The 14,646-nt window shown below is 37.1% G+C and overlaps 3 protein-coding genes and 1 long non-coding RNA gene across 4 annotated transcripts; 3 read left to right on the top strand and 1 right to left on the bottom strand.

The window, feature by feature from the left end:
• Positions 1-1,827: 1,827 nt before the first annotated feature.
• On the top strand, positions 1,828-5,824 carry LOC131019935 (uncharacterized). The gene is made up of 9 exons (XM_057948560.1): positions 1,828-2,965; positions 3,094-3,127; positions 3,206-3,370; positions 3,464-3,553; positions 3,646-3,711; positions 3,801-3,892; positions 3,989-4,036; positions 4,328-4,433; positions 5,520-5,824. The coding sequence occupies exons 1-9, from the start codon at positions 2,592-2,594 to the stop codon at positions 5,538-5,540; spliced, it is 996 nt and encodes a 331-aa protein (XP_057804543.1). The 5' UTR covers positions 1,828-2,591; the 3' UTR covers positions 5,541-5,824.
• On the top strand, positions 4,502-5,391 carry LOC131019936 (uncharacterized). The gene is made up of 2 exons (XR_009100551.1): positions 4,502-4,735; positions 5,129-5,391. It is a non-coding gene; the product is annotated as an uncharacterized LOC131019936 (long non-coding RNA).
• A 3,368-nt stretch (positions 5,825-9,192) lies between the features above and the next one.
• LOC131023303 (putative late blight resistance protein homolog R1A-10) lies at positions 9,193-12,156 on the bottom strand. The gene has a single exon (XM_057952849.1). It carries the CDS (start codon positions 12,154-12,156, stop codon positions 9,193-9,195), a length of 2,964 nt encoding a protein of 987 aa, XP_057808832.1.
• A 1,204-nt stretch (positions 12,157-13,360) lies between these two features.
• On the top strand, positions 13,361-14,399 carry LOC131023302 (uncharacterized). The gene is made up of 2 exons (XM_057952848.1): positions 13,361-13,733; positions 13,819-14,399. The coding sequence occupies exons 1-2, from the start codon at positions 13,361-13,363 to the stop codon at positions 14,397-14,399; spliced, it is 954 nt and encodes a 317-aa protein (XP_057808831.1).
• Positions 14,400-14,646: the final 247 nt, after the last annotated feature.

The following is a 14,646-nucleotide window of genomic DNA, read 5'->3' as shown; positions in this document are numbered from 1 at the left end:
TGTCGGTGGAATATAATCTCCAATAATATTGATTTTCTATAAAGTTAATTTTGGCCTAATTTGATGAATCTTCAAAACGGTAAAAGGTGTAAAATATCTTGTAAGTTTTTGTATCGTGACAAAATTTATTTTATATACATGTATCAAATGGCTTGTCTTAGATTGCACTCCTTCCGTCCCACGAATCTTAATACAAATCTTGATGCAATTTCTTTTTTCGGCCGTCCCACGAATCTTGAAGCAATTCTAAATATGGTAAGAATTAGCCAAAAAACAAGGATTGTTAATTACATTTTTCTATTTTATCGTTTTTCCACTTTATTATCTACACACTTCTATTTTATCATTTTTCTACTTTATTGTCTGCATACTTTTTTTGGGGATTATTATCTACATACTTAAAACACTAATATTCAACTCTTTAATTTTCGTGTCGAAAAGAATTGTATCAAGATTCGTGGGTCGGAGGGAGTATATATTTTTCCCTTAAAAAAAAGATTATATATATTTTGTAATAATTTCCTCGAACTTGTTTAATTTCAGAAAATACCTTCTCATTTTTTCTGGACTAAAATACACATACACACATATGAAGAAATTGGATATATAAATTGTTTGTTTAAATTTATTCGGAAAGTGTGATCACGCACAAATGCAATATCTATGCGACCACAGTAAAATGAGTGGTCCTATTAAAATATACCTACTATATATGCTTTTCTTGTGAAAAAGCTTATGACTTGGAAAATAAATATTAGTGGGAATAAAAAATTATCTCAAGTACCATCAATACGAGATTATGTATTTGCAGAATATATATTTTCTTTTTTAAGGGTAGAATATCATTATAACTTTTTCGCGGTAATTTAATATTGGAATGTAAGAATAATGGAACTCCGAAGTTTTAAAATCGGCACATTCAGACTATATTTTCTATTAATATCAGTCCATTTAAAAAGAATCTTGATGGATACAAAAATTACAACAATATGAAAATAAATGACCGACTTTCTTTTCAATTTTCAATTGGACCACTTTTTCCAATTTTGCATAAGAAAGAGGGCCAGGTGTGTGAAAATGTGTTTCAAAATTTGTTTTGAACCCCCCCCCCCCCACCCCCACCCCCACCCCCACCCCAACTCCAAGACATACATGTTTTTACCCCAAACTAGGTTTATGTATGTTGGCGCCAAGCTTTATCCTAATCTCATAAACAATAATACTTCCATTTTGAGGAACTATATAAATTAGATTATAAAACAAGGCCCTACAATTTTGCCAATTTTAGTCTTTAATAGCATTCCACTATTTTCGCTTCAAATATTTACTTTTTCAATAGACAATCTTCAAATGTTAACTTTTCTTCTTTGGGTTTCTTTTGGAGGTTCTGGGGGGTGGGGTGGACATAACATAACATGCTTTATTCTTATAACTACCTATAAAAATTTGAGATTATCATTTATCAAGAATTTAAACTAGGCTACATGCCTTTTTTACAGCTGCTTTATTCCTTCATTCTGATCTGACCAGCAAACAGCATAAATTTACATGTTCACAAAGAATCTAACAAACAATCCAACACAAAATCCACATAAGCAAACACTACCAATAGACACCCCACCCCAACCCCCCAACATTCTTTTTCTTGTCTTTAAACCTATAAAGACTCAAACCAAGGCTGCAACTGCACAATAAAAGTGACAATTCCTGCATTTTAACTGTCTTTAAAAAAATTTCTAATATATTTGCATGGGAATATAAAAGATTGTGACTACAGATTTTGGACCAGTCCCTATTTGAGGATCTTACGGGGATAACAAAAATAAAAAAAGGCTGAAGCTTATGCTCAAAGCATCTCCCTCTCTCTCTCTCTCCCCCTCTCTTTCTCTCACTTGAATTTTTAAAAGTTTGTTGAAGGAAGCAAAGCATCTCTTCCTAGCTAGACACCTCTGCATACAATTGGTTTCCCCTGCAAGCATTCCAAACCTTTCTTTGCTTACAATTAAGAGCCTCCCTTGTGCTATTCCTTTTCTCCAATCTTTCATTTTAAAATTATGTAGCATTTTCTTGCTCATCTTTCTGTGCAAAATATCCCCTCAAAGTTTGGAATCTCTGATTACTTTCAGATGATAATGATGATCAAATTTCTCTCAACATCTTCTGTTTTTTAACTAATGTTTCTGCAGCAGCCATTTGTGTCATTATTAAATATGGCTGGAATGGCTGCATTTTTATCTTCCTCAATAACAGCCAGCAATATTCTGTAGTGGGAAGCTCTGCCATTTCTTGGAATCAAGCTTCCTTTCGAATTCTTACAACCTTGCTTTTCAACTCGAATTTGGTCCCTTCTTTGAGCATTCACCTTTTTCAAGTACCATAGGCCTTAACTGTTTTTTATCGAGCAAAGGTTTATAGATTCTTGTGCATCCTCTCCAAGAAATAAGAGGACTAATCATACATTCAATTCAATTATTTGATACCTTGGTTGAACTTTTTGTCAATAGAGTTTCTATTTCTGGCCCAAAAACATTGTTTTCATTTGGGATTTCTCCAAAATCAGATTAAGACAGGAGAAGTTGGGACAGAAGAGCATGAGTTTCTTGACATTTATCACGGGATCCACGAACTCATGGCAGCCGGCCATGACCGTTAACACAACAACTGCAGCTTATTGGCTGAACTGGAGGGTGCTGCTCTGTTCCTTGTGGGTGCTAATGTCAATGGTGTTTGCCTCTCTTCTTATATCGAAGCATGAATGTCGAAGGAATTCAGAGGAAAATGCAGAACACCAGGAAAAAGAACCACCAGGAATCTTGTATGAAGATGAAGTTTGGAGACCTTGCCTTCGAAGCATTCATCCCAGCTGGCTCCTCGCGTTTAGAGTTTTCGCGTTTCTGATGCTTCTGTTGATGCTTATACTAAATGTTGCTGTTGATGGAGGAACCATTTTTTACTTCTACACTCAGTAAGTCCTCAAATTTCTTGCTTTTTAATCCATCTAATTATAAGTCATTTATTTGAATGGTTGATTTCTTCTTCCCAAGAAGTTTCTCTAACTTGTGCTATTTGTGACCTTTTGCTTGAGCTGAACAGGTGGACTTTTACACTGATCACCATTTATTTTGGGGTAAGTAACAATGGTATAATACAATATTTTCCAAAATATTTCATGCCTTCAATCTTTTGACATTCGTGTTTAATTCAGCTTGGATCCTTGCTGTCTATTCGCGGATGCTATGAATACAACAACAGAGGTTATGCTGATGAGCGTTTTGACACGGAGCGTGGCAAAGGCAAGGACCGGAATCAAGAACATATTGTTCGCGAAAAAGCAGGATGTTTGGCCTATGTTTTCCAGATCATTTTTCAGGTGAATCTCAGAAATATCTGCTGCTATTTGGAACATAACATCCTTATCTTTAACGACGTCTAAAATTTTTACTGTCATCGTTGTTTCGTTCAGATGAATGCTGGTGCTGTAATGCTGACAGACTCAGTCTTCTGGTTCATACTAGTTCCCTTTCTTGTCATCAAAGATTACCATTTCAATTTTGTAAGTAATATTTCAAATAGTTTCTTCAATTTTCATCTCAATTTTCCAACATTTTCTTGTATAGCAATTTTCTGATCAAGACATTCTTGCAGTTGATCATAAACATGCATTCCATAAACGCGGTGTTTCTGCTAGGAGAAACTGCTTTAAACAGTCTTGTAAGTTAGAAGTGATATCTCCTAACTATAATAAAACTATTTTTACTATAATATAAGCTAACTTATTGCGATCCTTAAAACTGTTGCAGAGGTTTCCATGGTTTAGAATCGGATACTTTTTTCTCTGGACTTGTGTTTATGTTCTGTTTCAATGGATATTACATGCCTGTGTCTGGATATGGTAAGATTCTATATTCCCATTTTCCCATCATAATGCCAAAAATATTTGCTGCAATGCAATATTAGTGACATCAATTCCTTTATTTCTGAAAAACAGGTGGCCTTATCCCTTTCTTGACCTCTCATCTTCCTATGCTCCATTATGGTAAGCAAGAAGCAACCTTTTCATCACTATATATCATCTTAGTTTAACACAAAGAAGATTCTAGAATCCCTCTTCCAAAAAATCAACTTGAGATCAAAGAATCACTATGCCCACATTGTATGGCATGGACCGCGCTTGAGCTGGTCCTGTCTCGAGCACTCACACACGCGTGCAACTGTAGCTATCGCGCCTTTTATATACCAAGATTTAACATCAAAACTTGTTTGACAAACATGGTTATTAGTTAGTATTCTTGATAGTTAGTTACATGATTAATTTATATTTTTGCAGGTATTCAACTGTGGCACTGATGCACATACCATGTTATGGCATATTTGTACTAATAATGAAGGGGAAGCATTATGCGCTAAAAAAGTGGTTTCCTGAGTCATGTTGGCAGGGACGGACCCAGGGGGGGGCTAGGGGGGGCTAGAGCCCCCCCCCAAATTTTAATTTTAATTTTTTTTTTTTTTTTTTTTTTATGTATATATATATATATATATATATATATATATATATAAAACGAAAAAACAGGGCAGCAACTCAAACGAAAAAATAGGGCAGCCTGCTGAGTGCTGAACCCACCTTGCGCCGCCAGGCCCGCCACCACCTGCCGCTCGCGCCACCGCCGTCGGCCGTCGCTCCACCGCCGTCGCACCACCGGTTCACCACGGCACCACAGGGCAGCCTGCTCAAGAGGTAGTCTTTGTGAATTTTTTCGCCGATTCCACCTTCCATTTTTTCTGCTGATTCCACCTTGCGAATTGTGGAGTCGCCGAGTCGGTGGGCTTATGTATGAATTGTGGAGTGGAGTCGGTGGGTTTAATTGTGAATTGTGGAGTCAGTGGAGTGGAGATTTTTATTTGTGAATTGTGGAGTCAGTGGAGTGGAGTCTATTAATCTATGAATTAATTTATTCAATTTTCGTCTATTTTTTCAATTGGAGTCAGTGGACTTAGCAAATAGTGGAGATTTTTTCGTCTATTAATCTATGAATTAATTTATTCAATTTTCGTCTATTTTTTCAATTGGAGTCAGTGGACTTAGCAAATAGCAATCAATTTATTAATTTGAATTAATTTAATTTTATAGGAAATGGAACGTTTTTTTTCTAAAAAACGTAGAGGTGAATCTTCAAGTTGTTCAATTACACCTTTTATTGGAAGATATTGCAACATTTTCAGTCGATGCGTACACGTCGCAATCAATTGTCATCACTTTCTCAAACAGAAACAACTAGTTCACCAAGTATTTATTCTTAGGTTATTTGTAATGTATTGAACTTTTATAGCTATGTTATTTCAAATGTATTAGAACTATATTATCTATGAAAATATTGTTTTTTATTAATATTATTATTATAAAAATGTCTAAAATGTACTGAATGTCCCCAAAAATTTTTTTCGGGGGCTACCGCCCCCGAACCCCCGTTGAAGTTCAGCCCCCCCCCAAAAAAAATCCTGGGTCCGTCCCTGCATGTTGGTATATATGCTCAACTCCGTAAAGGTTTCTGAAATGCTGCAAAAAGTTTTGAGCTTTCTATGGAAAAACAACATTCAACAGAAAAATTATGGTTAAAACCAACAGATTTCTTTGAAATCCCCGAGATTTCACCCTTGATCAGATTCATAAACAGTTGGCTTAGATTTTGAGAGGTGTACATGTCAATACAGATTACTCCATAAATGTAACTACAAATAGATGTCAGACAAAAACATAGTGGTATGATATTTCTTCATGTAACCGTCGCTTTGTTTTCCAGCTAATGCCAAATAACAACTCACTGCATATCAGCAAAGCATACATAAAGAAAATGAGACTTCAAGCTTACAAGCTATGCACGTTAGATTGTAAGATTTGTCATATGAAAAGCTTGTTTACTATAAAACATTGTATAATACATATTGGACGAATAAACATAAGAATACTTATTCTAAAACTCACGTTACAAACAAATTGATTAAATTCAGGGGTTGTTAGGTTAAGGGTTAATTATAGTTTATAGCCTTGGTTAATTATAGTTTATAGACTTACCTTTTAGCAAGTTTCAGTTTATACCCTCAAGTTTGAATTTTTTTTTTTTTTGTATAGCCTGAACTTCGAGAAATTGTTTAATTATATCCATAATCACATTAACATTAGCTCTTCTTTGTCGAAATTACATATGAAAGAATGACCGATTTTCACGAATTAGAGTCCAATGTATTCTACACAAAAAGAGATTTTCAACAGTTGGTAGCCCATCGTCATCGAACCACCAATGAAGTCGGAATCCCGTTTGAAAGTTGGCATCATTTTATACTAACTTTATGGTGCGATTCCGACTACACCGGTGGTTTGATGACGATGTGCTACCTACTGTTAAAAAACTTTTTTCGTGTAGAATACATTAAAAACTCTAGTTTCGTGACAATTGATCATCATTATAACTGTAATTGTGATAAAGAATAGACCACTAACATAATTTTTGTGCAATTGTGACTACAATTAAATAATTTCTCAAAGTTCAGGTTATACAAAAAATAAATTAAAATTGATGAGGCTATAAACTGAAATTAATTGAAAGTTCAGGTTATAACTCTCTCATGGGACGACATGAGTGTAAGCAGGATTGAAATTGAGTGGATATATAAAAGTGACAATAGGTAAAAGTGCCCACTTCTTATGGTGAAAAATTAAAAATGCCCACTTCTTATAAAACCTTGATTCCATGCCCAAAATACCTAAATTACCCTTGATGTCAACATCCCAAACGTACTTGTATGACAAAAATGGTTGAGTGTGTTATGAGTGGAATAAGAGTCTCACCTTTTATGTGAGTGTTAAAATAATTAAAATGGAGCAATGGTCTCATCTACTTTTACTAAAAATAGAAATGGATACTAAAATGTGGGACGACTAAAAAAAGAAAGTTGAACAATAAACATTGGGACGGAGAGAGTCTAAAAATCATCAAAAATGAATTTAAAACGAATAAGTTAAGAAAAATTCAAAATTTTAAAATATTTTATGTTTCTCTATTTTTTAAAATTTGGTGAGGCACTGAATCACCAACACCTAAACTAGAAGGTTGATAGTAGATCGGAACCTGAAGGAAATAGACGGACGGATGGATATTTCTTTTACTCTTCAATGGAATAGTTCTTTACAAATATCAGAGCATACATGTAAAACTTAGGAGAAAAGATCGGTCCTTTCTACTATTACAGACATGCTATTTATAAGAGATGAAGAGGAGAGGGTAAGATTGTCTTTTCCTTCATGGCACGTGCTCGGTACGTCCTTGGCGTCGTTGTCACTGGTGGTTGTCCTTGCTCCAACGGCCTTGCAGCTTTTGCATCCTTCAGAAAGTAGTTGGGAACTCTTCGCTCGCGCCGTCATCTCTAGGTGTTGAAGCCTGCGCTGCCTTCTCCAAGGAGTGCTGGTGCTGCGCCGCCCTCTCTTAGGGTAGCGATGACTGCGCTGCTCCTTCATGGGGTGGGATGACTGCGCTGCTCCTTCAGGGGGTGGAGATGACTGCGCTGCTCCCTCAAAGGGGCACTGGGATCTCCGTTCTTTGTCCTGCACTGTTAGTTTTCCTATTTTGTGCGATAATCATTAAGGCAGTAGATATTTCATATTGGTAACATATGGAGTACGGGTCGTGTGCTGCGCTGATGAGGACCTTATCCCTCATCAAAATTTTACAATTTTTTATCAATATTTGTATATGAGAATATTTATTTATTTATTATGATGAATAATACTCTATAATACTAATGTATAATGCTAATTTTCATTATCAAATAATTTAAATTTATTTAATGACTATAATATATTATAGACATTATTTAGTGAGTTTAAATTATTTGAAAATTATCAAATAATTTAAATTTTACATTTTCAAACTCAGAATTTTAGTGAGTAATTGATGTGGATTATTTTATTTTTAAAATATATTTTTCATATGCTTATATTTTAATTCTATTTAATATTTATATCTATTTATTTAAATTTGTCTTTTAATTTTGATATTTGTCGTACATGCTACCGATTGCATACTGATACTAGTTTCTTTAATTACGAAGTTGGCTGTTGGAATATATATAGCTGTGGAGATTACGATTAGCTTAATTAACTACTTGCCCTGATATATAATTGGCTTGTGAAAGTTGGCAACGAAAATTAGACGATATAATGGTGTCCTCAAATAACACCAACTGAAATTCAACTCTCCATACAATCCACACTCATCCTCCAAACCCCAAGACTTCTTCAAATGGCATATCTCAACTGGTTAGCATTATGTTTCTTTTTATTTTGCTTAACAACAAATTTTTCAAACTTAAAAAACCTTATATCTTAACACATTTTTCAGCAAAGTTCCAAGATTATGCAGACTTGACAATAGGTGGTTTGCAGCAGCAAATATTTATCAAACTAATAATAATTCAAAATTTATACACAACTTTTTATTACAAAAAAGTACTCATCATCCAATCGCTTCTCTGATGGGGTAGAAGAACACATACCTAACTTGACTTTATTTAATTAGTGAATATATGTTTATTTGACGGAAATTGATGAAAATTCTGAACGAAATTGCCACATCCAAAACACAAAATGTTGATTAATTGTTTGTTTTGAAATTTTATATATACATATAAAGTAATTTTGAAGAATTTATACTTATTTAAAATTATGATTAGTGTGAGATTCTTATTTAATAATAATAATAATAATAATAATAATAATAATAATAATAATAATAATAATAATAATAATAATAATAATATATTGCATCATTGCCTTTAAAATAGATTTGAAATAAGTGACATAATAGGCAAATCAAAATTTATAAAATAAGATTATTTTATAATAAGTATAAATATATCCATTTTTTTTCACTAAGGTTTTTTTAACCTAGTTTTTAATCCCTGCCCTTTTTGACGGAAAATTCAAGATTTTTAGAAAAACAAAATCTGTAATGGATTAGAAGAAGGACCCATAGGCCATAATCTTAGATCGCTCGAATTTTGAATAAGAAAATGTTGAAACTTGAACATCTCCTTCATTTCATTACGAGCTCTGTCACCTGTTGAAAATTGAAATCTAACAAAATCTGGCAAGAAAGTCCAAGGATGAGGAGGAGTATTAATTAGCATCTCATTTGCCAATCAAAAATTGTTTTCTTGAATATGAATCTTGAGATCCTCGTTTCCCATTTGGCGTTGTTCCTCTAGTATTTCTCTGGCCGAAGCCACAGCAGAAGAGTGGCAATCAATCAACTCCATCCTTTCTAGTGTTGCAATATCACCCATACCACAAGGAACTGCCTCCAGCTTGCTGCACCGCCTCAGAATTAGGCGTTGGAGACGCGGGAAGTGGGTTTCGTTACTTCTCCACTGCACAAGATCTGTGTCTTCAATGAGAAGGAACATAAGTTGACAGAACTCCCCTTCAACCGGCTCCCATTCTCGACCTTGGCATGCAAAATTTCTTAGTTTCAGCACTTGTAGATTAGGCAATGCTCCGGCACTTGTCATGCCTTCCCAAGGAATTCTGCAACCACTAAGAGTTAATCTTTCAAGCTTCTGAGGGAATGCAAGCTTTGGAGGATGCACGATTGATGTTTTAAGACGGTATTCCACACTGATCTTCAACGTCTCGAGTTTGTGTAGATTGACAAGAGACTCAAGCTGGTATTCTGACCAAGAGGCGATGTCATACAAAATACCTAGTTTCTTCAGATTTGGGATACTTTTGAGGATGCCTTTGGTGCATCGGAAGTCTGATATTCCCACAAGCGTTTGCAAGTTTCCCAGAACATTGCTACTCCTGAGAAGTCGCTGAGCAGGCGGATCAGGCAACAAATTTGCCTTGAGATAGAGATGCCTCAAATTCGGCATACTCCATATCTCAACAGGAACCTGGAGCCCCCTACCGTATCTTCCATTGTAAAAGACAATCGTCTGTAGATTCCAGAGTCGGGATATGGACGAAGGAAGGGGGTAGTCGTAAGTGAGCCCAAGGTATCTCAGAAGGACAAGGTTGAAAATTTCATCCGGGAGCTCATACAAACCATGCGTGACTATATCTAGCACTCGGAGAAGTCTAAAACCTACATAAAATTGTGGTAGACCATAAGAACCATCACCAAAACATATAAAAGAACGAGCCATGGGATAACGACTTCTCTGGCCAAAAGCACGAACATGGGTGATTAGCCTACGCTTAGCCCGACCACCACCTGTCTCCCAATCGCTGGGAAAATCAAAAAGATTGGCTAAAGGGGTGCTTTCTCTATAAAGAGTCTCATCCCAATTATGGCCACCATGACCTATCTCCGCATCCTCACCACCAAAATCAAGAAAATTTTCCTTGTGAGCATTTAGGATGCTCACATCTCGTAACAGATCATGAATCTTGCAAGTTTTAATCTTGCCATTACAACTCCACTTACCAACCATAATCAGGCTTCTTTGTATAAGATCTTTGAGATACTCCTCTGCCACCTCTTCCAAGCTTTTGGATTTACTTGGTTCCAAAAATCCCTCTGCAGCCCATAAGTTGAATAGCTTAGTGACAGGGATCTCCTCGTCTTCCAGGAAGGCCCCCATATACAAGAAACATGGTTTCAGACGTTGAGGCAGGTGGTTATAACTCAAACCTAGTGTCTCCAAACATTTCTCATCATCTTTACTCAATATTGAATGTAAATCTTTTGATACACGAGTCCAGTCTCCCTCTGTTCGGTGTTCATTATACAAGAGACCACCAACTACAACAATTGCCAGAGGAAGTCCTCTACAATCCCGAGCAATCGACCTTCCAATGGCTTCCAATGCCCAAGGACAATCTTCTCCTCCAAAAACCTTTTCACGTAGTAAATGCCAACTATCATCATCATTGAGGAACTGTATTTTAAGAGGAGGGCTACCAGAGAATGCATAGGAGGCAACTTCTGATAGCCGAGTAGTCAAAAGAACTCGACATCCATTTTGGTTATCAGGAAAAAATCTACTCACAAAATCCCAAATAATTGTATCCCACATGTCATCCACTACTACAAGATACCTCCTGCTCATCAGATTCTTGTAGAGATGCTCACCTAGCATATAATCCAACTCATCATCTTTGTGATTCCGCAATATCTCTTCTGCCCGTATCTTTGCAGAATCTAGAAGGCCTAGCATGACTTGACGTAGAGAATACTCTTGAGAAACAGTCACCCAAGCACATATATCAAAGTGATCAACTACACGAGGATCATCATAAACTTGTCTGGCGAGAGTAGTTTTACCAATGCCCCCCATTCCCAAAATTGTCACAATTTGAAGCTCGGATGGATATCCAATTAATCGAGCAAGGATCTCATTCAAATCACTATCAAGTCCCACCACAATATTCTTCCCTATACCTCTAGAAAAACCATCACCATCATAAGCATGATACTGAGTCGGCTTATCCAAACCAAAGGCATCCTTAATCTTAATCGCCTCATTCATGATAAAACTGAAATCATCCATTGCCCGACGCAAATCTTGATTTTCCGGCTGATGAGCATATAGAAAATATTTTGACGCAATAGGCATCACTTCATGCGCTAGCAGGAGAATGATAAATATGACCTCAGAAGGCATCGCGATTGAGCTTGACAAAATATGAACTAGGAGAGGAATAAAAAACCGGCCCAACACAAATATCAAATTCTGGAAGGTCAGAGGTAACAACGATAGGAGTGCGGTAACATACGCGACGGGAATATTAAAGAATCGGATAACATCATCTCTTAGAGGAGAAAAGGCAAGCAGCAATCGAAACAAGATGAAAAACAAGCAGAAGAGAGCAAGGATAGATTCTGGCTCTGCAACAATCTGGTCGTGGATGTCGGATTCAATTACATCTTCTGCAGCATAAGCTGCCTTTGTTATCATTGTTTCCATACCATCTAATTCCGGGTCTTTGCCTTTCCCACGATGAGATGAAGAATTTTCAAGGAAACCCAACAAGAAACTCACCTTTTCGTGGAGGGATTTCAGTTGGGCTCTGTTGTGGGAAATCCGCCTTGCTCCAGCAGCTGGATGGAGAATGCTATCCACAATCTGCAGGAGAGAAACCAATGCCGCATGAGCCACCATTTTTACACAGATTTCCCCAAGTCAACGAGGAAGTGATGACAGGAAAGGATGGTGAGACTGATAAAAGATGGAACAAGTCAATTAGTCAAGGAAATTCAATTTCTTAATAAGATCAACTTATTGCTAGAATATTCAAGTCCGAATAATAGCATCAATTCAAATTGAACTATTAAAATATAATTCACTTTTAAAAAACATTTAAGTTAGTTTGATTTTAATTTTAAAGAGATTAATTTTTCAGATCGATGCAGATTAATATTTTTTAAATAAATATATAATATATACACATAATTTCAAAATTAATTTTCTAACCCTAAGAGCATTGAGCACCTCCAGCGCTCATGTCGAGCGCTGGATCGACCCGCGTCGAGGAGGGGAGCGGTGCACTGGAGACCCGGCCAGATGCGAAGTCGTGGCGAGGCAGAGACCCGGGGCGAAGGCGAGAGCTGTCTGGCGCGTCCGGCGGACGCGCCCATTTAAAAAAAAAAATTGAAATTCGTTTTTTTTTTTAAATGACCGTTTGATATATAGGGTCAAGTTAAACAGAGAATTATTATATACTCCCTTCGTCCGCCAAAATTATATAAAATTGCTTGGGCACGAGATTTAATAAAATTGGTGATGATTTTGATGTAGTGGAGAAAAGGTCCCACCACTTTATGAGATGTGTGGTTGAGATTGAATTTTGAGTGGGTTTTTTGTAAATAAAGAGTGTTAGTAATGATAAAACATTAAAGAGGATGGTGGGACCATTGCAATAAAAGGAAAGTGACATAATCTTGGCGGACGCCAAATATAGTAATTTTTACATAATCTTGGCGGACGGAGTGAGTATTTCATTTTGAACAAGTCTATATATTTTACGAACAGATCAACATAACTAACGAACAGACGTATTTAGTAAAAAAGAGAAAAACTCGCCACCAGCAGGATTCGAACCCGGGGCAAATTGCTGTTCATGCGGTACATTGATTTGTTCGTAAAAATTGTAGATCTGTTCGTTTTTATTTCACGAATTCTCTATTCTCTAAATATTTAGCATTCTCTGTTTAACTTTTCTCTATATATATATATTTAAATGACCGTGGGGGCCAACGGCTGAATTCAATATTTTTTTTTCCCTTTGTCTATATATATCACAACTTAATTCCATTCATTTCATTATCTAAAAATCATCTCCACATCAAAAAATTCTCTACAAAAAATGTCTTCCTCCTCATCAAGCCACGAGGACGAGCGGCGTGCTGAAGAATTTTTCAATCTTGTGCAAGAATTTAACCAAATTGTTCAAGATATGGGTGATCCAGATGAGCAACCTCGTCATCGGCGACGAAGCGTGGCAAAGAAGGCCTACATTCGTCGGGACCGTGAAGCCGGCGCTCTACGTTTGCACGCGGATTACTTTGATGAAAATCCGGTCTACCCCGACAACATTTTCCGCCGCCGATTTCAGATGCGTCGTGCGTTGTTTTTGCGTATCGTTAATGCCGTCGCATCTGATCCATACTTCCAACAACGCACGGATGCACTTGGGAGGCCCGGCTTCACGCCATTGCAAAAATGCACTGTCGCTATTCGTATGCTAGCTAACGGTGGGGCAGCGGACCAATACGACGAGTATCTCCGGATTGCAGAGTCCACCTCGTTGGAGTGCTTGCGCAGATTCAGTCGAGCCATTATTCAACCATCAGGGGGAACCGACCATCATCCTCGAAGCCGTCGCATCGCAAGATCTATGGATCTGGCATGCTTTTTTTGGGACTCCTGGTTCGAACAACGACATCAACGTGCTCAACAACTCGACGTTGTTCAACGATCGGCTGCAAGGAATAGGCGTGCCGGTCACATATCAAGTCAACAACGCCTACTACACAAGTGGGTACTACTTGACTGACGGCATCTATCCCAATTGGCCTGTATTCGTGAAGAGTCCTACACATCATACGGATCCGAAGGGGAAGAGGTTCAAAGTGATGCAGGAAGCGGCTCGCAAGGATATTGAACGAGCCTTCGGCGTCCTTCAAGCTTGTTGGGCAATCGTCAAAGGCCCATCGCGTATTTGGAGCAAGGAGGCGATGAGCGACATCATGTTCACGTGCATCATTTTGCACAACATGATCATCGAAGATGAAGGCGAGCACGCAACACAGTGGGAAGAAGACGCCGACGAAGCTTCAAGTAGCGCCGCATCTCAACCTCGTGCCGGTGCTCCGCCGAATTTTCGTGCATTTGTTGCACGATAAACATCCATGCGAGACGCGGAGATGCATGCTCGCCTCACTTTGGACTTGAAGGAGCACATTTGGTCTCGTTTTGGTCCGATTGAGCCCTAGAAAATTATTGTAATTTTTATTTTTTTATTGTATTTAAATTATGTCTTTAAATTATTGTAATGTAGAATTTTAATTTTAATAAAATATGAATTTTTAAAATAAAAGTGTAGAAATGTGAATTTTGTGGAAATGAGGATCTAAGCACCCACCTAAGACA

Source organism: Salvia miltiorrhiza, chromosome 4 (assembly GCF_028751815.1).
Source record: "Salvia miltiorrhiza cultivar Shanhuang (shh) chromosome 4, IMPLAD_Smil_shh, whole genome shotgun sequence".
NCBI lineage: Eukaryota > Viridiplantae > Streptophyta > Magnoliopsida > Lamiales > Lamiaceae > Salvia > Salvia miltiorrhiza.
The sequence above is the reverse complement of the archived record's forward strand: the minus strand, read 5'-3'. Positions and strand labels throughout refer to the sequence as shown.

Excerpts from the sequence above, each read along its gene's own strand:
- LOC131019935 (XM_057948560.1), top strand. The coding sequence starts at position 2,592 with ATGAGTTTCTTGACATTTATCACGGGATCCACGAACTCATGGCAGCCG. Across the intron at positions 3,712-3,800 it reads AAACTGCTTTAAACAGTCTT|AGGTTTCCATGGTTTAGAAT; the intron begins GTAAGTTAGAAG and ends AAACTGTTGCAG. Across the intron at positions 4,037-4,327 it reads TCTTCCTATGCTCCATTATG|GTATTCAACTGTGGCACTGA; the intron begins GTAAGCAAGAAG and ends ATATTTTTGCAG.
- LOC131023303 (XM_057952849.1), bottom strand. The coding sequence starts at position 12,156 with ATGGTGGCTCATGCGGCATTGGTTTCTCTCCTGCAGATTGTGGATAGC.
- LOC131023302 (XM_057952848.1), top strand. The coding sequence starts at position 13,361 with ATGTCTTCCTCCTCATCAAGCCACGAGGACGAGCGGCGTGCTGAAGAA. Across the intron at positions 13,734-13,818 it reads AAAATGCACTGTCGCTATTC|ATTCAGTCGAGCCATTATTC; the intron begins GTATGCTAGCTA and ends GTGCTTGCGCAG.